This window comes from Macaca fascicularis, chromosome 10 (assembly GCF_037993035.2).
Source record: "Macaca fascicularis isolate 582-1 chromosome 10, T2T-MFA8v1.1".
Classification (NCBI taxonomy): Eukaryota; Metazoa; Chordata; class Mammalia; order Primates; family Cercopithecidae; genus Macaca; species Macaca fascicularis.
This window is the reverse complement of record NC_088384.1, coordinates 119775597-119797328: the sequence shown is the minus strand read 5'-3', so window position 1 is coordinate 119797328 and position 21732 is coordinate 119775597. Positions and strand designations below refer to the sequence as shown.

General features: G+C 57.9%; 1 protein-coding gene across 39 annotated transcripts in view; it reads right to left on the bottom strand.

Annotated features, from left to right (window-relative positions):
- RTEL1 (regulator of telomere elongation helicase 1) overlaps positions 1 to 21732 on the bottom strand; it is a 37745-nt gene extending 16013 nt beyond the window's left edge. For 20 of the 39 annotated variants that reach the window (XR_012419639.1, XR_012419638.1, XR_012419637.1 and 17 more), the window contains exons 1-12: positions 21550 to 21732; positions 20551 to 20822; positions 19566 to 19764; positions 19140 to 19233; positions 18382 to 18463; positions 18120 to 18180; positions 14197 to 14272; positions 13067 to 13151; positions 8949 to 9014; positions 6876 to 7029; positions 2767 to 2805; positions 2614 to 2692 (exon numbers count right to left, since the gene is read on the bottom strand). Coding sequence is in view for 24 of the 39 variants with exons in the window: in XM_015430114.4 (XP_015285600.3) it covers positions 2614 to 2692; positions 2767 to 2805; positions 6876 to 7029; positions 8949 to 9014; positions 13067 to 13151; positions 14197 to 14272; positions 18120 to 18180; positions 18382 to 18463; positions 19140 to 19233; positions 19566 to 19764; positions 20551 to 20652 (1037 nt within the window). In the remaining 15 variants the exon portion in view is untranslated. Of the gene's footprint in view, positions 1 to 2613; positions 2693 to 2766; positions 2806 to 6875; positions 7030 to 7856; positions 7934 to 7991; positions 8114 to 8948; positions 9015 to 13066; positions 13152 to 14196; positions 14273 to 14901; positions 15369 to 18119; positions 18181 to 18381; positions 18762 to 19139; positions 19234 to 19565; positions 19765 to 20550; positions 20825 to 20984; positions 21426 to 21549 lie in introns of those variants that run through there. The other 19 variants (XM_005569603.5, XM_065523420.2, XM_074005706.1 and 16 more) reach the window with 14 other exon arrangements.

The window sequence follows — 21732 nt, the reverse complement described above, 5'->3', positions numbered from 1 at the left end:
GGGAGGGATGGGGTCGCCGGGGGGTCGTCAGGGGCTTCTGGGAGGCAGCGGCTCTGGGCAGAGTCCCCAAAGCCTTGGGAGAGTGACAGTGATGGCGGCAGCAGAAGCTACAGGAGGGGCCCCTGGGGGTGCAGGTGGCCGAGGAGCCACGCCAGAGCCTTGAGCATTACGCTGAGGACACTGGCTCCACCTGGAAGCAACTGGGAGTCGCCACAAGGTCGGCGCTCAGGCAGAACGCGCTCGCCTTGGCGGCTGTGCACTCAGTGGAGCCCCACACGGGCCCCAGGCCTGACCCTCATCTGCCTGCAGGACAGACAACAAATGCTGCTGCCCTGGCCACGGAGAAGACAGGAGACCCACGGAGCCTTCAGAATGTTCCGGGCCTCCCGGAGTCCAAAAGAGGTGGTGGCTGGGACACTCATCGTCCTAACAAGAAGGTCTCATTCTAACAGGCACCTGAGGAGGTCCAGGGAAAGGCCTGGAGGAGGACAAACTGCAGGAAACCCAGCGGCCCCGCATGGGAGTGTGTGCTGTTCCGTGGGTGTGTGTGCTGTTCCGTGGGTGTGTGTGTGCTGTTCCGTGGGTGTGTGTGCTGTTCCGTGGGGGTGTGTGTGCTGTTCCGTGGGGGTGTGTGTTGTTCCGTGGGAGTGTGTGTTGTTCTGTGGGTGTGTGTGCTGTTCCGTGGGGGTGTGTGTTGTTCCGTGGGGGTGTGTGTTGTTCCGTGGGTGCTGTTCCATGGGGGCGTGGGTGCTGTTCCATGGGTGCTGTTCCATGGGGGCGTGGGTGCTGTTCCGTGGGTGCTGTTCCGTGGAAGCATGTGCTGTTCCGTGGATGTGTGTGCTGTTCCGTGGGCGTGTGCGCTGTTCCGTGGGAGTGTGTGCTGTTCCGTGGGCGTGTGTGTGCTGTTCCGTGGGTGTGTGTGTGCTGTTCCGTGGGTGTGTGTGCTGTTCCGTGGGAGTGTGTGCTGTTCCGTGAGGGTGTGTGTGCTGTTCCGTGGGGGTGTATGTTGTTTCGTGGGAGTGTGTGTTGTTCCGTGGGTGTGTGTGCTGTTCCGTGGGGGTGTGTGTTGTTCCGTGGGGGTGTGTGTTCCGTGGGTGCTGTTCCATGGGGGCGTGGGTGCTGTTCCGTGGGTGCTGTTCCGTGGAAGCACGTGCTGTTCCGTGGATGTGTGTGCTGTTCTGTGGATGTGTGTGCTGTTCCATGGGCGTGTGTGCTGTTCCGTGGGCGTGTGTGTGCTGTTCCGTGGGCGTGGGTGTGCTGTTCCGTGGGTGTGTGTGCTGTTCCGTGGGAGTGTGTGCTGTTCCGTGGGGGTGTGTGTGCTGTTCCGTGGGGGTGTGTGTTGTTCCGTGGGAGTGTGTGTTGTTCCGTGGGTGTGTGTGCTGTTCCGTGGGGGTGTGTGTTGTTCCGTGGGGGTGTGTGTTGTTCCGTGGGTGCTGTTCCATGGGGGCGTGGGTGCTGTTCCGTGGGCGCTGTTCCGTGGAAGCACGTGCTGTTCCGTGGATGTGTGTGCTGTTCTGTGGATGTGTGTGCTGTTCCGTGGGCGTGTGTGCTGTTCCGTGGGAGTGTGTGTGCTGTTCCGTGGATGCGTGTGCTGTTCCGTGGATGCGTGTGCTGTTCCGTGAATGCGTGTGCTGTTCCATGGGAGTGCGTGCTGTTCCGTGGATGCGTGTGCTGTTCCGTGGGCGTGTGTGCTGTTCCGTGGATGCGTGTGCTGTTCCGTGGGCGTGTGTGCTGTTCCGTGGGAGTGTGCGCTGTTCCGTGGGTGTGTGTGCTGTTCCGTGGGGGTGTGTGCTGTTCTGTGGGGGCGTGCGTGCTGTTCCGTGGGTGTGTGTGCTGTTCCGTGGGGGCGTGGGTGCTGTTCCGTGGGCGTGTGTGCTGTTCCGTGGATGCGTGTGCTGTTCCATGGGAGTGTGCGCTGTTCCGTGGGTGTGTGTGTGCTGTTCCGTGGGGGCGTGTGCTGTTCCGTGGGGGCGTGTGCTGTTCCATGGGGGTGTGTGTGCTGTTCCGTGGGGGTGTGTGCTGTTCCGTGGGTGCTGTTCCATGGGTGCGTGTGCTGTTCCGTGGGGGCGTGGGTGATGTTCCGTGGGGGTGTGTGCTGTTCTGTGGGGGCTTGCGTGCTGTTCCGTGGGTGTGTGTGCTGTTCCGTGGGGGCGTGGGTGCTGTTCCGTGGGGGCGTGGGTGCTGTTCCGTGGGGGCATGGGTGCTGTTCCGTGGGGGCGTGCGTGCTGTTCCGTGGGTGCCGTTCCGTGGGGGTGTGCTGTTCCGTGGAAGCATGTGCTGTTCCGTGGAAGCATGTGCTGTTCCGTGGGTGTGCTGTTCCGTGGGAGTGGGTGCTGTTCCGTGGATGCGTGTGCTGTTCCGTGGGAGTGTGTGCTGTTCCGTGGATGCGTGTGCTGTTCCGTGGATGCGTGTGCTGTTCCGTGGATGCGTGTGCTCTTCCTCTCAACGTCTCAACAACCAGATCATGCAAACCGGGCGCTCCTACCAGGTCTCCAAAAGGGAAAACGGGCCTGAAAACAGGCCTCACTGGTGGGACAGCCCAGGACTGCACCATGGCCTATCTCTAGCTCTAGGCTGGGCCTCCACTGAAGCAGCTGGCTCCCCGCCTCTCACCTCCCTGGCTTGGTGACACCGCGGTCGTCTCCAGGCAGCTCAACGGCATCGATGGCCCCCTCCAGGCGGAGCAGGATCACTGCAGGTCGGGTTGAGGAGGCATCAGGGGGAGGCCCCACCCAGCCGCAAGAAGGTGGGGAGGGCAGCACTTACTCTTCAGCTTTGCAATGTCTTCCAGCTCCATGTTCAGCCCTGGGCAAGAGAAAGGCAGCAAAGGCACAGTCTGTGTCACACTCAGACCAACAACCCCGCCCTTGAGAACCAGGACTCCCGGCATGGAAAAAAGGACGCCACCATGGGGGAAGAGGCTACCGGAACCCATGCCAGCCAGTCCAAACTGGAGACACCAAGAGGAGGCGTTTTCCCTTTATTTATCTATTTATTTTGGAGACAGGGTGTCACCCTATCACCCAGGCTGGGGTGCAGCGGCACTATCTCTGTTCTCTGCAACCTCCGTGTCCCAGGTTCCAGCATGTCTGTCTCCCAACTAGCTGGGACTACCGGCGTGTGCCACCACACCTGGCTAATTTTTGCGTTTTTAGTAGAGATGGGGTTTCACCATGTTGCCCAGGCTGGTCTTAAACTCCCGACCTCAGGTCATCCAACTGTCTCGGTCTCCCAAAGTGCTGGGATTACCGGTGAGCCCTTGTGCCCAGCTGGGTGGTTTACCTTCAGAGTTAACATTTGTGAACACATCTGTGCGTATGGATGTATCTCCACAAAAACACCCAGTAACAATGACCAACCCAGTAACCATGACTAGCCTGTTGCCGCATCGTGGGTCCTGAAATACCACCTTGCAGGAAAAGAAACCAGAGCTTCTTGGAGACTTGGCTGATTCCAGGTCTGGAGCAGGACATGAGTGTGAAAAATCCTGACTCCCAGACAGCAAAGAGGCCACAACTGCTGGGGTCAGGACACACGGGCCCACATGAAAACACCTCGAGGTGGAGAACGGAGGTCAGGAGTGAGATTGAGGGTGGCGCGCGGAGCAGGACCAATCCCTACACGCTCACGTACATTCACTGATGACGTCTGATTGATTGACTGATTGATTACTGAGACAGAGTCTCGCTTTGTTGTGAGGCTGGAGTGCAGTGGCGCGATCTCAGCTCTCTGCAACCTCTGCCCCCCGGGTTCAAGTGATTCTCCTGCCTCAGTCTCCCCGGTAGCTGGGATTACAAGCACGCGCCACCACGGCCCACTCATGTTTTGGGTTTTTTTTTGTATTTTTAGTAGAGACGGGGTTTCACCATGTTGGCCAGGATGGTCTCAATCTCTGACCTCGTGATCCGACCGCCCTGGCCTCCCAAAGTGCTGGGATTACAGATGCGGGACAGCACACCCGGCCCACAGCCAGCATTTATCCCGCCTTTCCTGTGTGAATGGGATCACCGCACGGCTGATGCGATGCAGAGCATGGTGCTAGATTATTCCTGCTAACTGACTAAGTGACAGAATTGGCACACTACCATCTTGCAATCCCCCAATAATCAACAGAGTCAGGTGTTCAGCAGCAACAACGTTAACGTCAGAAGAAACTGGAAAGCAGATACTGTGAGCCTCCTGATAGAAAGGACATCCCGGCCGGGCGCGGTGGCTCAAGCCTGTAATCCCAGCACTTTGGGAGGCCGAGGCGGGCGGATCACGAGGTCAGGAGATCGAGACCATCCTGGCTGACACGGTGAAACCCCGTCTCTACTAAAAAATACAAAAAACTAGCCGGGCGAGGTGGCGGGCGCCTGTAGTCCCAGCTACTGGGGAGGCTGAGGCAGGAGAATTGCGTGAACCCGGGAGGCGGAGCCTGCAGTGAGCTGAGATCCGGCCACTGCACTCCAGCCTGGGCGGCAGAGCGAGACTCCGTCTCAAAAAAAAAAAAAAAAAAAAAGGACATCCCGCCTGGAGCCAGGCAAAGGGTGGCCCCAGTCTAACTGGGGTCCTCAAGCCACCTAAGGGCACCTAAGTGCGGAGGAGACGAGAACACCGGGGAACTCGTGTGACTGCCCCTCCCATACCCAGATTCAGACTCCGCAGGGTTCCTCTCAATGTCTCAACAACCAGATCGTGCAAACCGGGCGCTCTACCGGGCTCTCCAATAAATAAAGTGTGAGGAAAAGAATGAACCCTGCCAAGCACGGTGGCGCACGTCTGTAGTCGTCCCAGGAGTTTGGGAGGCCGAGGCAGGAGGATCGCGTGAGCCCAAGAGGTGGAGGCTGCAGGAGGAGGAGGCTGCCGTGAGCCCTGATGGCACCACTGCTCTCCAGCCTGGGTAACAGAGCGAGACCCCATCTCCAAAGGCGTAGGAGGACAAATAGCGATGAAAACTGAAGTTCCAGTCCTGAATGAGACGGCAGAAGCCCCCCTCACCACACGTCCCCCACTAGTTACAACGAAAAGCCCTGCACGTCACGTAACTAACAAAACTGAAGAGTGGAGAAGGCCCCTGTGGCGGTGTTCACAGCCCTGGGGGTGGCCGGGGTCTCTCCCACGTCACACAGCCCTGGGGGTGGCCGGGGTCTCTCCCACGTCACACGGCCCTGGGGGTGGCCGGGGTCTCTCCCACGTCACACGGCCCTGGGGGTGGCCGGGGTCTCTCCCACGTCATATAACCGACGAAAGGGCAGCTGCCGAGATGTGGAAGGAGACCTGTCATTCTCCCCACCCTGCGCCAGGCAAAGGATGGAAAGAGGTGGCCATCCACTCCCAGTTAGAGGTGGGGTTGGGGGACTGTGGAGAAGAGGGAGGTGGAGCGTTCAAAGTCCCAGGAACCCCTTCCCCTACTGCAGCGCCCTGCGTGGCAGCCTTGAGATCCGATGGCAGTGGCGACCGCCTGCGGTCCCGGTGCTTTAAGAGGCTGAGACGGGAAGACCCCACGAGCCCAGGAGGCTGAGGCTACAGGGAGCTAAGATCACGCCACCGCATTCCAGCCTGGGCAACAGAGTCAGACCCTGTCACTTAAATATATGTATATATATAAACGGATCCTACAGCCAGAACAAATGCCAAGTTCGCAAACTCACTCTCTCCCAAGCAGCCACCCTGGTGAGAAAGGTGAGGACGAGGCTGCCCAGGGTCCAGGGTCCCCATGGTGTCCATCCACATGTGCGATTTTAAAGGAAAATGAGGAAAGCTGATGCTGGAGATGCTCACACGCAAGTCACAGCAGAACCAATGAAGATGCTCACAGACTCCTAGTCAGTTGTTTACAGCGGCCACGCAGAAAACACGACACAGGCCGGGCACGGCGGCTCACGCCTGGATCCCAGCACTTCAGGAGGCCGAGGTGGGCGGATCACCTGGAGTTTGAGACCAGCCTGGCCAACATGGAGAAACCCTGACTCTGCTAAAAATACAAAATTAGCTGGGCGTGGTGGCGCACGCCTGTAGTCCCAGGTACTTGGGAGGCTGAAGCAGGAGAATCACTTGAACCTGGGAGGAGGAAGTTGCGGTGAGCCAAGATCGCACCATTGCGCTCCAGCCTGGGCAACAAGAGTGGAACTCCATCTCAAAAAAAAAAAGAAAGGAAGAAAACACAGACAGTACAGACCAACCGACCACATCCATGGGGGTTTCCGCATTTTCCACGTACGCCGTGACTAGCGCTGTGTGGAAATACGCCTCTGGACGAACACTGGGAAGGAACCTACGGGCACAGCAAGTGATGCAGGCCCGATGTGTGGGTCATTTAAACATGCAAAATGCCCTTACGGTGAATATAGTTAGTTTTACTTTTTTTTTTTTTTTTTTTGGAGACAGCCTCACTCTGTCACCCAGGCTGGAGTACAGTGGAGCCATCTGGGGCAAGCTCTGCCTCCCGGGCTCAAGAGCTCCTCCCACTTCAGCCTCCAGAAAAGCTCTGACCACAGGACCACAGGACCATACCACCACACCTGGCTAATTTTTTGGCAGAAGGGAGGTTTCGCTATGTTGCCCAGGCTGGTCTCGAACTCCTGGCCTCAAGCGATGCTCCCATCTCAGCTTCACAAAGTATAGTTCTCTAATTTTACACAGTAGAGGCCAAGTTGACACTGGCTGGGAGAAGACATAGGTCTTCGGAAAATACCAGAACTACTGAACGATACCAGCCCTTCCACAGCCTACAGGACCCCAAACAATTCACACCCGAGAAGCCTCTGAGAAGTGGGTGCCCTGCAGTGCCAGCCTGAACAGACAGTGCCCAGGCCGAACACACACAGCCACAGGGCAGGCTGCCCCTGCAGCAGCGCAGGCCTCAGGACCGAGCAGCCTGGCTATGAACGCACCTGGGCTGGGGGAGTCTGTGCTGAACTCCGGGTGGGGCTCGCCCAGCTGCACAGTCTTGGTCTGCTCCTCCAGCACCTGGTCTATGACGTCCAGTCCTGAAGCCAGGTCATGGGGGGTCAGGTCAAAGGACGCTGATTCTTCACACATCTTCTCCTGGAGTCCGAGCACACCCAGATCACCACAGAGCAGGATAGGATCGGGAGCCCAAATCACCGGGATCACCACAGAGCAGGATAGGATCGGGAGCCCGAATCACACGGATCACCACAGAGCAGGATAGGATCGGGGGCCCGAATCACTGGGATCACCACCGAGCAGGACAGGATCAGGAGCCTGAATCACACGGATCACCACAGAGCAGGATAGGATCAGGAGCCCAAATCACCCGGACCACCACAGAGCGGGATAGGATTGGGGGCACGAATCACCGGGATCACCACACAGCAGGACAGGATCGGGAGCCGGAATCACTGGGATCACCACAGAGCAGGATAGGATTGGGGGCCCGAATCACCAGGATCACCACAGAGCAGGATAGGATCAGGAGCCTGAATCACCCGGATCACCACAGAGCAGGACAGGATCGGGAGCCTGAATCACCCAGATCACCACAGAGCGGGATAGGATCAGGAGCCCGAATCACCCGGATCACCACAGAGCAGGATAGGATCGGGGGCCCGAATCACCGGGATCACCACCGAGCAGGATAGGATCAGGAGCCTGAATCACACAGATCACCACAGAGCAGGATAGGATCGGGAGCCCAAATCACCCGGATCACCACAGAGCAGGATAGGATCGGGGGTTCCAGAAAGCAGGAATGGGGTTGGGTGCAGAAGGCACAGGAGGCTGACAGCCAAGTCCCCAAAGCCACGCCCTGGGGTCTCTAAGGCCAGGCCACAAGCAGGTCCAAACACGACTGTCTGGCCCACACCAATATTGAGAAACGATTATTTCAGGCCAGGTGCAGCGGCTCACACCTGTGATCCCAGCACTTTGGGAGGCTGAGATGGACAGATCACTTGAGCTCAGGAGTTCAAAACCAGCCTGGGCAATGATGCAAAACCCCATCTCTACAAAAAATACAAAAATTAGCCAGGCGTGGTGGTGTGCACCTGTAGTCCTGGTTACTTGGGAGGATGAAGTAGGAGGATGGCTTGAGCCCAGGAGGTGGAGGTTGCAGTGGACCAAGATCACACCACTGAACTCCAGCCTGGACGACAGAATGAGACCCTGTCTCAAAACACAAACAAACAATTATTTCAATGGAGTTGCCAATTTTTTTTTTTTTTTTTTTTTTTTTTGAGACGGAGTCTTGCTGTCACCAGGCTAGAGTGCAATAGTGTGATCTTGGCTCACTACAACCTCCACCTCCCGGGTTCGAGCAATTCTCCTGCCTCAGCCTCCTGAGTAGCTGGGACTATAGGCACCCACCACCACGCCCAGCTAATATTTTTGTATTTTTAGTAGAAATGGGGTTTCACTATGTTGGCCAGGATAGTCTTGATCTCTTGACTTCATGATCCGCCCGCCTCGGCCTCCCAAAGTGCTGGGATTATAGGCATGACCTACTGCGCCCAATCAACATTTTTTTTTTTTTTTGACACAGAATCCCGCTCTGTCACCCAGGCTGGAGTGCAGCGGTGTGATCCTGGCTCACTGCAGCCTCCACCTCCAGGGTTCAAGCAATTCTGCCTCAGCCTCAGGCCATGTGGCCGGAAGGGCAGAGACACTGCAGGCGAGACCACACGCCTGCTGCTGCCCTGGTGACAGAAGCCGAGGGCAGAGGAGACACCCCTGGCCCAGGCTGACCCCTAGCTGGCTAGAGGGAAGGCCTGGGGAGCGGCCTGTGGGGGCCCTGCGCCTGAGGGGCAGGTCCCTGGCCCAGCTGGCCAGTCTCCAGCCCCAGCAGAGGCATCGGATCAGAGTGGGAAGGGGTGCAGAAGCTCCTGGGGTGCTCAGTCCTCAGTCCTGGGCACCGAAGGCTGCAAGGGTTTGGCCAGAGCCCCTCCAGAAAGGTTTGCGCTGCTCTTGAAGAAACAGGAGGCGTTTAGGAGGCAGTGGAGACTCACCACATTGTGAGCTTCGTCAAAGATCACGACCGTCCCCTTCAGGTCAATGCTGTGTGCTCTGCGGCTCTACAGGAGGAAGAGAAGGGACACGGTGCTGGAGCTCACAGGGGCAGGAAGGAGGGAAACCAAGGCACACGTGGCCGGCATCGAACATCGCAAGTGCCGATGACAAACACCGCCGGCGACGTGGAGAGGAGAGACCAGATCTGGACGGCAACCCGGCAACACCGCCCCACCCGAAGCAGCAGCTCGCCGCGCCGGGAGACGCTCACGCACAGCATGGAAAGGCACGCGCCACGCTCAGCATGGAAAGGCACGCGCCACGCTCAGCATGGAAAGGCACGCGCCACGCTCAGCAAGACGGACGGCCACGACGTCCTGGGAGCCCCCGGCCACCGCGGTCAGCCAGCCACAGACCACAGGAGCCAGGAAGACCCAGACCCAGCAGTTCTCTGCCCCGGCCCCACTCAGGGAGATTTACAAACCCAACTCCAGGCCAGGCGCGGTGGCTCCCACCTGTAATCCCAGCACTGTGGGAGGCCGAGGCGGGCGGATCACGAGGTCAGGAGTTCGAGACCAGCCTGACCAACATGGTGAAACCCCATCTCTACTAAAAACACAAAAATTAGCCGGGCATTGTGGTGTGCGCCTGTAACCCCAGCTACTCAGAAGGCTGAGGCAGGAGAATCGCTTTAATCTGGGAGGCAGAGGTTGCAGTGAGCCAAGATTGCACCACTGCACTCCAGCCTGGGCAACAGAGTGAGACTCCATCTGAAAAAAAAAAAAAAAACCCCAACTCCCAGGTCCCACCACAGAGTGTCATGGGAGCAAGCTGGGGTGGGGTCCAGCTTTGGTACTTTTAAGTTTTCACACATTAAGATGCCCATTTTAAGGGTACTGAGTTCTGGCAGTTAAGTGCACCACATAACCACCAGCCCTACCCCTGCCTCTTCTATTAATACAGCGTCATATAAACGGAATAAAACAGTAGGTCCAGCCGGGTGCGGTGGCTCACGCCTGTAATCCCAGCACTTTGGGAGGCCAAGGTGAGTGGATCACAAGGTCAGGAGTTTGAAACCAGCCTGGCCAACATGGCGAAATGCCGTCTCTACTAAAAATACAAAAATTAGCCGGGTGTGGTGGCGGGTGCCTGTAGTCCCAGATACTCGGAAGGCTGAGGCAGGAGAACTGCTTGAACCCGAGAGGCAGAGGCTGCAGTGAGCCGAGACCACACCACTGCACTCCAGCCTGCACCACAGAGCAAGACTCTGTCTCAAAACAAAAATCAAAAAAACAAAAAACAGTAGGTCCTCCTCAGTTGGCCTCTGGGTTAGCACATCTGAGACTCACTGGCTCCCTGCTGCTGTGTGACCACAGCCCATGCCCGCGGCTGCTGTTGGGGTTTGCGAACCACGGTTTGTCCATTCACCAGTGGATGGACTCACGTGGGCGGCTTCCCAGTTCTGGCAACTTAAACAAAGCTCTGGTAAACTTGCACATTGAAGTCTTTTTTTTTCTTTTTTCTTTTTTTTTGAGATGGGGTCTCCCTATGTTGCCCAGGCTGGTCTCAGACTCCTGGGTGTAAGCGATCCCTGAGCCTTGGCCCCTAAAGTTCTGGGATTACAGGTGTGAGCCACTGAGCCTGGCCACACACAAATCTTTGAACACGTCTTCCCTTCTCCCGGTTCGGCTGTTCGCCACACGTGTTTGTGGAGTGGCTACACAGCTTCACAGCTCAGCAGCAATGGATGAGATCCAGCTGTTCCACCTCCTCGTGCCACACTCAGGCTTCTGAATTTCAGCATGCTAGCGGGACCGTAGTGCCGGCTCCCCGTGGCTTTAATCTGCCTTCTCCTGTGACTGGAGATGCTGGGCGTCCTTCCATGTGCCCAACTGGCCACTCCGTCCATCTTGGTGAAACGTCTGTGCAGATCCTTTCCCACTGGTTAACTGGGTTTTTTGCTTAGTTATGAGAGAATTTTACATACTCTGGTCAAAGGTCCTTTAAAATATGAGGAGGGCTGAAAAATGTTTTTTAAGTTCTCTGAAAGACAGAAGCATTTTCTCCCTTTCCATAACTGCTCTTTAATTTTCTCAAGTCTTCTAAAGGGTTGAAGCTTTAAATTTTGGTGAAATCCAAATTTTAATGTTTTTCTTCACGGCTAGTGCCTTATGTATCCACACTAAGCAATCTCTGCCTACCCCAGAGTTGCAAAGACCCCCCCATGTTTCTTTCTATAACTTTTAGTTTAGCTTTTACATTTAGGTTTATATAGAGTAAAGCAAGAGTTAAGATTCGCTGTTTTCCAAACAGATATCCAGCTGTTCTTAGCACCACTTTTTCAGAAAACCAAAAATCAACCTTCATTTCCTCTCTCAATTACATTGGCGCATTTGTCAAAAAACAATCATCGGCCGGGCGCAGTGGCTCAAGCCTGTAATCCCAGCACTTTGGGAGGCCGAGACGGGCGGATCACGAGGTCAGGAGTTCGAGACCATCCTGGCTAACACGGTGAAACCCCGTCTCTACTAAAAAATACAAAAAACTAGCCGGGCGAGGTGGCGGGCGCCTGTAGTCCCGGCCACTCGGGAGGCTGAGGCAGGAGAATGGCTTAAAAACCCGGGAGGCAGAGCTTGCAGTGAGCTGAGATCCAGCCACTGCACTCCACCCTGGGCGACACAGCAAGACTCCGTCTCAAAAAAAAAAAAAAAACAATCATCACGGGCAGGGCGTGGTGGCGCACGCCTGTAATCCCAGTGACTCGGGAGGCTGATGTGGGAGAATCACTTGAACCCAGGAGGTGGGGGCTGCAGTGAGCCGAGATGGTGCCACTGCAGTCCAACTGGGGTGACAGAGCGAGATTCCAACTGAAAAAAAAAAAACAATGACCGCAAGCATGTGGGTCAGCTGGAGCTTGCTGCCTTCTCCATGGCCTGCAGGCTTGTGCCTGAGCTGAGCCGTCTCCACCTCCACTCCTGCAGCTTTGGAGGAGTCTTGAAACCAGTGAAGTGAGTCCTCCAGCTCTGTTCTTCACGGTCATCGTGCCGTTTTAGATCTTCTGTGTTTCCGTGAAAGTGTTGGACTTAGCTTACCAGCTGTGACAGAATTGTCCCAGGGAAGGGCCTGGTTGGGTTAGAAGCTCTCCAGGTGGTTCCCAGGGGCAGCCACGGCTCAAAGCACCGAGTCACCTGCAACCACGGCAAACCTCACCACAACCACGGCAAACCTCACCAGCTCTCCGTGGGGTTCTACAATCGCTGCCCAGGAGTCGGCCCCCCGCCTCCTCCCTTGCTCTGCTGCACCAGCTCGGGCTCCCCTCAGACACATCAGCATTCCCCATCTCCTGCCGACATCGCACTTGGGCCCTGCCCACTCGGCTCTGTCTCCACCTCCTCGCTCTGCTCTACTTCTCTTCAGTCTCATTGGCTCACGGGCTTACTCTTCTGCTGTCTACCTGTCCCCACCGCTAGAATCAAAGCTCCACATGAATGAAGCCAGTCTTGCTACGCCTAGAACAGCCCCCAGCACGATGGGCTCTTGATAAATATACACCCTGAGAATGAGCAAACCAACGGAGGGATCTGGAAGCGTCACCACGTCATCGCCACGTGAACACAAGTCACTGACCCGCGGCGAGATGCCACCTGCACTAAATAAAAAGTGTGGGGCACAACAGCATGTGGGTGAGTACAGGCTACGAGGAGGGAAGTGAGTGTGGGGCCGGGCATGGGGGGGAGTGAGTGTGGGGCTGGGAGGAGGGGAGTGAGTGGGCTTCCCGTGTTCTCAGTGCTTTGCTTCCTGTGATCGGACGTGAAGAAGAGAACCTGAGCTGTCAGGATCAAGAGTGGGCGCTGGCCTGTGGACCACAGCCTGGAGGCCTCTCCTCACTCCCACCAGCCTGCCCACTCCCAGATTGCTCAGAACAACTGACCCAGGGCCTGGGGGTGCTCACAAGTGTGTCTGGCCAGGTTGAGCCCCTGCCCAGTGACAGGTGAGCTCTCCCACCCAGGCCTGCTGCTCTAAGTCCCTGCAGCAGCAAAGGCTCGGACGGCCTTTCCCAAGCCCAGGAACCCCCCTGGACATCAGGAGTTGTCAGCGACGCAGACTGAGCCCCCACCTTGGCATCCAACAAGTAATTGTACGGCATGAAGACGATGTCGGCTTGCTGCTTCAGGTTCCGGGACAGGTAGTAAGGGCACACCCTGGGAACGAGGAGAGGGGAAGATGCTGTGAGCACCCCGTGCAGGGGACGGTGACCCGAGGCCGGGGCCGCCACATCTTCTGACCCGGAAGGAGCCCTAATCCTGAGCATGGGGTGCAGGTGGGAAGCCGCTGTCTGGGATGGACGGGGAGTCCACATGAGTTTTAAACCATGTAAATCATCATCTCTTTAAAAACTCCATGGAAAAGAAAAACCAACCCTATTCCTGGATAGAGGTCATCAGAAACAAACACAAACAGAACCACTAAAACAAAGCAGAGCTGGGTCGGGCGTGGTGCTCACGCCTGGAATCCCAGAACTTTGGGAGGCCGAGGCGGGTGGAACTCTTGAGCTCAGGAGTTCGAGACTGGACTGAGCAACAGAGTGAGACCCTGTCCGTACAAAAAATACAAAAATTAACCAGGCGTGGTGGTGCATGCCTGCAGTCCCAGCTACTTGGGAGGCTGAGCTGAGAGAATCACTTGAGCCTGGGAGGTTGAGACTGCAGTGAGCCAAGATCACGACGCTGCACTCCAGCCTGGACAGCAGAGCGAGACTCTGTCTCAAAAAAAAAAGAGGAGCAGGAGCTCTCCCCCTCAAAATAAGAAAAGCTTTATTATAACTTGAATCTCTGAAACTGTAAAAGAGGTGGACAAAGGACATATTTGCTGTCCTCAGAAGAACGAAGCCGGACGACCAGCACCAGCATGCGAAGCTACCCACAACGCTGAGTGAAAACGGCAAACTGCAGAACAGTCTGTGCAGACAAAACCGTGCGTGCTTCCACACAGACACGAGCCTGCAGGGCTCTGTCCCCGCTCCACGGTGGCTCCTGGGGTGGCTGACGGCCAGGGAAGAGGGAGGCAGTTTCGCTTTTTACTCTACGTTCCTCAGAGCTGCTTCAACTTTCTCACACTAAACGGTGGTTAGTTTCACGACTTAGAAAGGAACAAAGAAAAGGGAAGAAACATATCTGGGCCTCCACAGGTCACAGGAGAGCTGGGCCATGGAAGGACAGTGGTCGTGGCCTCACTGAGGGGTCTCACCTGTGCTTGCTTCCGCTCTTGACCAAGTCCTCGATGTCCAGGATGGGGCTGGCCAGCTCCTGCTCCAGGCCTTTCTCTGCAGGTGTGAGGCGGGGTAAACACACACCCTCCGGGTCCCAACCACAGAGGGACGCCCAGGACAGAACAGCTCCTACACGGCAGGCAGGGCTGGGTGCCCCCCGCCCCAATCATGAACGTGCCACAAAGCACCCATTGAGGGTCTCAGGTGTCCAAGGGAGGCCCCCACCCGCAGTGATCCCGACGGAGCCCTCCTGTGCCCCTAGAAGGCCTGAGGTTGAGGGTGGATCAGACAGGGGCCAGCAGGGTTCCGAGGGTTCTATGCATCCTCCCTGAGACAGCCCAAGACAGGACAGGGGTGACGGCTACACTCAGCCCTCCTCAGGGCAGGGAAGAACAGCTCCTCAGCGTATCGCCCCAGCCCACGGAGGCATCTCCCAAAAATCCTGGAGGTGCCCCTGTGATGAGCACCGTGGCTCAGCTTCCCTGCCAACCACAACAGGCCCAGAACTGCCAGCGGAAGGAACGTCAGGTTTTCCTAGGCTACATGGTGGCCCGCTCCCCTCTGCAGCATGGCAGCCCTGGGAAAGGGCCCTGCCTATGCTGGCTGAGAGGACCAGGCCAGAAAAGGCTTCAGGGAGTTGGGGGTCCTGCCCCTCCCTCGCCTCCACAGCACAGGCCCCCAACCTGGAACCACAAGAACTCCTTAGGGAGCTGCTTAAACACAGACAGCAGCAGGGACCTCTTCCAAGAAGCACCCCAGAGTCTTAGGGCAGCCGTGTGGGGCAATGGGGCCTTCCCCAGCTCCCGGCTGCATCGTGGCTGCTTTGTGCCCATCCCCGGGAGGTGCCAGGCCCCCTGAGAGCCAGGACTCAGCTGCAGAGGCCAGAAGCGCACACGGGCACAAACACACACACACTCACACACACTCACACACACACACTCACACACACACTCACACACACACTCACTCACTCACACTCACTCTCACACACACACTCACACACACACACTCACACACACTCACACACACTCACACACACACACACACTCACACACACACTCACACACACTCACACACACACTCACACACTCACACACACACTCACACACACACCAGCGATGACTCAACTCCAGACGCTCCCAGGGATAGCAGGGAAGGCAGGGGAGGAAAAGCATATCCCTGAGCGGCACCATAGCAACGACCAGCCAATCAGCACGCACTGCCGCACAGCGGCACTTGCCAAACCTTCCCTGGCAGAGAGCTGAGGGCAGGGCGAGGACAGGAGCTGCAAGGGGAAGGGGGACAAGGGGCAGGGGCTTCCCAGAGGCCCCTGCCCCAGGCTGACCCCAAGCTTGCTGTCCCCAACCAGAGTCCTCACAGGACGCAGGCCAGGAAGGGTGCCAGCTCTCCAGCTGTCTCTTCATTCACAAAATACCTGCCTTCCTTCCTCTCAGACCCCTCCAGGAGCTGCAGCCCACTCTAAAGATGCCCAGGCTGGCCGGGCGCGGTGGCTCAAGCCTGCAATCCCAGCACTTTGGGAGGCCAAGGCGGGCGGATCACGCGGTCAGATCATCGAGACCATCCTGGCTAACACGGTGAAACCCCATCTCTACTAAAAAAATATACAAAAGGCCGGGCGCGGTGGCTCAAGCCTGTAATCCCAGCACTTTGGGAGGCCGAGACGGGCGGATCACAAGGTCAGGAGTTCGAGACCATCCTGGCTAACACAGTGAAACCCCGTCTCTACTAAAAAATACAAAAAACTAGCCGGGCGAGGTGGTGGGCGCCTGTAGTCCCGGCTACTCGGGAGGCTGAGGCAGGAGAATGGCGTAAAAACCCGGGAGGCGGAGCTTGCAGTGAGCTGAGATCCGGCCATTGCACTCCAGCCTGGGCGACATAGCGAGACTCCGTCTCAAAAAAAAAAAAAAAAAAATACAAAAAATTAGCCGGGCATGGTGGCGGGCACCTGTAGTCCCAACTACTCGGGAGGCTGAGGCAGGAGAATGGCGTGAACCCGGGAGGTGGAGCTTGCAGTGAGCTGAGATCACGCCACTGCACTCCAGCCTGGGCGGCAGAGCGAGATTTCGTCTCAAAAGAAAAAAAAAAAAAAAAAGATGCCCAGGCTGGCACAGGTGTTGCAGACACCCCCTCAGAGCCTGTCCAGGGGGCAGACAGGATGCAAAGGTTCACCGCTAGGCAACCTCCTGCCAGGTCGGGCAGTGAGAGCCCAAGCCAAGGGGGACAGGCTGGGGCTGGATTGAGTCTTCTTGGACTGATCCCACAGGCCTGGGGGGAGACAGATGGGGGCCCAACACCCAGAGGCCTGACACGGATGGAAGCAGCACAGGAGGCGGTCAGCGGCCTCCCCGCTAGGCACCAGGCACCAGGCCCGGTGGCCACAGGGGTGCTACCCTTGTCCAGGACCACCGCCGGACAGGCCCACACTCAGCGTTCCACACTATCCCAAGGACCCCCGCTGCATGGGACCGGGGACACCCAGCAGGCACTCCTGTCCTGTCCCAGAAATGCGGGTGAGGACTTTGGAAATGACGACGGGCTGAGAATCTCCAACAGCACATCTGACCTCCTGTCCCAGAGTCACGTCCTGTGGGCACCACCAGGACGAGTGGGCAGCTTCCATCAGGGAACCTGGCGGCAGAGGCAGAGCCCCTCAGACCCCTTCTCAGGACCACCAAAAAGGCCTGGACAACCACACATCAAGGTGACTGGAGGTCCTTGGTGCCACCAGAACAAAAGACACAGCAAACAAGAAGCAACACAGAAGATGCCTCCAGCAACACAGCACGAGCCTCCAGTAAGTGGAGGTCTCCCTGCAGGCCCATGTTCCGCCCACCCTGTCCCTCCAGGGCCCAGAAACGCCTGGTGGTGGGTCAGGCGGGACCACCCGGCTCCGTCTCTGCCAGGGGAGAACCGTCCTAAATATAACAGCAGCTTCAGGGTCCTCAGTCCTGGCACACTGAGCACTCAGCAAACACGAGTGCAGACAGCAGCCCGCAGGACCGCCGACGCCTTCCAGGTGCTCCAGGGCCACGTCACCTGAGGCTTGAGCCCCAACTGAGGCAGGAAACAAAGGGAACTCTGATCCCACAGAAGCTCAGGCCGTGCCAACCGCACAGATGCCACCCTCAGGTCACAGAAACTGTAAGGGCAGCCGACGGGGGCACACCCTGCTACTGTCTCTGAGACCTCGTGAAGAGCCCCAGAAGCCCCTGACATACCCGAGGGGCAGCCACGTGGGTGGAGAAGCACCCCTGGCCCTCACAGGCTGTGGCCACCTGCAGTCACAGGGCGAGGTGCCCTGGCTCTGCTCCCGTCACTCACTCATCCCGTCTCCTGAAGAGGCCCCAAGGCCTCCCGTGTCGAACCCACAGGACTCAGCCTGGAGTCACGCTCGGGGCTGTAATTTTTCTCTGCAACGTCAGCACAGGACAAAGACACATGCGGCAAGGTCGGGGGAGGCCAGACACGGCTTCCAGGACACCCTCCCAAGATGGTACAAGGGCCGGTCACAGGAGCACCCGCTGCTGGGCAAGCAACAAAACCTCAGGCTCCCCGAAGACAAAGCAGGTGTTCAGCAAAACCGCTGCTGTATGCACCAGTAGTCAGGTGCAGGGAGCCCTTCTCGTCCGGAAATGGAGGGAGCCTTCCCAAAATCCAAGGCCCCAGGCACCAGCCACAGGCAGTCCTGCCGGCTGGCTGTCTCAGACCACTGTGTGAGCTCTTCCACACAGAAGACTAACACGGGTGGTCCCCGAGTCAGAAGACAGTGCCCAGGTACACGGCTGCACTGGCCGCCCCACCTGGCAAGCACAACCAGGCTGACGCCCTGAGAGGCTGCACACACTCCAACCCAAGCCTGGTCCCACTGAGCTGCCTGTACCTTCCACGTTGTTGTAGAAATGACAGGAGCGACTTGCCACCTTCTTGCGGCACAAGTGGATCTGCGGGAGGAAGGGCAGAGTGCGCGGCTGGAGCATGGCCAAGAAAGGACCCGAGCCAGTCCCCACCCCCACCAGGCCCTCGCCTGCAGTCCCCCAGTGAACTTCGAACCCCAGCCCAGCAGGAGCACAGCCTGGGACTCTGGATACCCAGCAGCACTCGCCTCACGGAACCCTGAGCCGGAGCGGGAGCCAGGAGCCCACCTGCATGTGGTTACTCTCTTGTTTCTTCACCTCTGGATGGATGCACAGCTGCTCCCGGGAGCCCAGCACACACACCTTAGGCCTGGAGGGAGAGAGCACTATGGGTGGAGGAGGAGCTGCCTCCAACAGCCACAGCGTGGTCCCGCAGCGTGAGCCGTATGGAGACACACAGGAGCACTGGCAGCCAGAGGAAGTCAGCATAACTGCAATGTGGTCCAGGCATAGGAGAGTGGCCTGGGCGTAGGAGCGTGGTCCGGGTGCAGGAGAGTGGCCCCGGCATAGGATCGTGGCCCGGGAATAGGAGGGAGCAAGGAGACAAGCGGGGGAACTGGACAGAGGGACGAGATTCGACAGCTTCCACAGCACCCCGCCATCGGCCCCTCCACAGGAACCCGACAGAACACCAAGACTCTGCAGGGCTCTGACAAGCGGCAGGGCCTCCTCCCACTTCATGTGCAAAGCTGCACTGGGGGCCGGCCCTGACCTGCCACACAGCTGCCACAACAGCACCTGAAAGGAGCTCAGGACGCCAGCCCAAGGTCAGCACACAAATGCAAAGCTGCCTCCTCACAAGTAATGGGCACTAGGGACAGCCCGGGCCCCGCCCCACCCCTGGGCACCAGCACACTGCACACTTCTGGGGAGCGTCTGGAAAGACCGCCCCCTCCACTACAGCACAGCGTGGTCTGTGGACCCAGCACCACGTCAAGCTGGTTCTCTCGAGGACCCCAAGACAGGCGTGAACTCGTCTGACCCACCGGTAGGAGGTGTTCCGAAGCTCGTTGATGACCTGCGTGAGTTGCGAGTGGGTCCTGGAGGCGTAAATGATCTTTGGGATATCCGTGTAGCAAGCTGCCCAGACACAAGCAAGCACAGAGGTCATGGTTCTCACGTGTTAAAGGCGGGTGGCATTCGGCTAACTCAGCCCTGCAGACAGCCAAGAATCTGACACCCCAGAGACTTGTTTATCACAAACGGGCGAAGTGTACATCTGCCACGCCCTAATTCAGCAAAAAAGCCCAACCCTAGGTTTATACCCACGATGGCGAGAAATTATGTGGCAGCTACAAAATTCTCCTTGAGCTCTGCTGGCAGAAGTCCCCATGGGCCCACCCTACCCTCAGCGCCATCCCTTGCCAGCCATCCCCACAGGAGGCCAGGGGAGGCCTGGGAACTAGGGTCACCTATGGGATCTTCAGCAGCAGCAGCAGCGTTGCCCCAGGACGACAAGGCCTGATTCGGGAAAAGCTCCCCTTGAACCCTCTCGGCAATCTTGCGGGCAGAGATGGTGTCTCGGAGGTGTTCTCGCCAGGCCAGCGTGGTACACAGCAGGCACAGCGTCTTCCCCGTGCCCGTGGGGCTCTCCAGAATGCCGTTCACCTTCTGAACAGAGTTGGGGGCAAGGGTTACGGGGAAGCCAGGAAGAGGCAAGGCCACACAAACCACCCTGAGACAAGCCTCAGCAGCCAGCGGGCAGCTCTTCGCAGATGCAGAGGCCGCTGTCAGGTGGCGAGAGCCCCACGGGACCATGGATAAGTCCGCAGGACACTTTCCACTCTTGCCCTAAAGGGCGTGAAGCAACTCCAGCTGCCATCAGCAGACCATTTGCAGAACGTTACCCGAAATGCAACAGTATTTTTCAGCCTAAATAGTAAGATGACTAATTAGGCGTCAAGTCTCAAAATAGGAAACTGTTCTGTGTTTCCAGATCCAAACACTTACGCTGTCCTATCTGATGTCCTACATACGAGCTCTCAGATGGGAACCTGAGCGGGAAACTCGGGGAGGGGAGGGGTGTGAGCCGGGTACAAGAGGGCACCTCAAGGAACCCAGGAGAAGGCAACCTGCGCCGCTGCCACCTCCCTGCACCCCAAAGGTTCAAAGACCTTCAAAGTGAGGCTGGCCCCCGGCTGCCCCTCTGATGGAAATGCTTCCTCCTGACCTGTGAATACCAGCCACTCCTCAGAGGCCCCCAAGGCACTAAGTCTGTCACTCTCAAGGACGATGTTTTTACTTGTCAATCCTCTCTCTGACCCCACCTGGAACACCAGCCTTTTTATGACAGAGGCTGCCTCTGGAGGGGCCTGGCTGGAATGGGTCGGGAGAGGGACGCACACCCAGCCCCAGCTCCACCTGCCTGCAGTCCTTTCCTCCCAGCCTGTGCTCTACCTGCTGCAGGCATTCCAGGACCTTGGTCATGTACTCCTGTTGGCATTTGTAGGGCTGGAATGGGAAGTCTATGGTCACACCATTCAGGACTATCTTGGGCATATCAGCCTCTTCTCAGGAGGGCACAGAGGGTGGCTGAGGGGCAGGCTATTCGGGTCTGTGCGAAGAAACCACTCCGAACATCTTAGGATCTCGGGCACTCCTGGTAAGTGATGCGAGCAGGTGCACTGGGACACAACGCGGTTCTCTTGGAGAATCCCTATGGCACAGACCTGGGAAAGACAGTAACACTCTGTAGACAGCCTTTGTGGGTACCGGGCCACTTTCCCAGGCGTTTCTATGAGTCCCTCCTGTGGAGAGGGTCGGAGGGCAACCCTGGCATATGCCATCTCAAGGAGCTGGTGGGGCAAAGATGCGAAATGGCGGGGCCTTGCCTTATCCTCCCGCCCCACAACTCCGTCCTTCCCTGGCAGAGACGCCCACAGCGCTGCAAGTTCCGCCCGCAGTAATTCCGTGACTTCCACAAGAGCGTGAGGGCTGGAGAGGCAAGCGGCACCCCTCCTGGCCTGACCAGGCACAACGTCAGAGCGAAGGGTCTGAACCTCCAGGCCTGCCTCTCCAGCTCTCTGCCCTCCTGGCTGTCTGGAGGCCATTCCCCATCCCGCCTGGGTGGGCAACCAGATGCAGCCAAAGTAGCGAAAGAGTATCCCGGGATGCCAATCCGTGCAGCCCTCAGCAAGTCACTCAACTTCTCTAAGCCTCAGTCCCGCTTGGGAACTGGGACTAACAGACCAGACACGGACACACGGAATATCGGCCCTTCCCTCCAGCCCCGGCCATCGGCTCAGCCAGCGCCCACGAGCGCAGGAAACTACAGGTCCCAAAATGCAGTGCGGCCAATCCGCCGACCCGCGGCCCCGAGGGCGGCACGGGGCCTGCCGGGAGCTGTAGTTTCGAAAACCGCAAGGCGCCCACGAGCCACTCGAGTAAACCACTTACAGAGTCACTGCGACTCACTGCTCACTTGTCTCCGGGGCGAACCTTCCAGAACCGGGGGCCCTCAGGAACTCAACCGACTGCAGGCGAGCGCCGCCACGGCGTCCCCAGCTATCAGCCAGTTCAGACTTCGCGGGCAGAGGCGCGCATCGCCACTGATCCCACTGCACTTCCGCCCCCACTTCC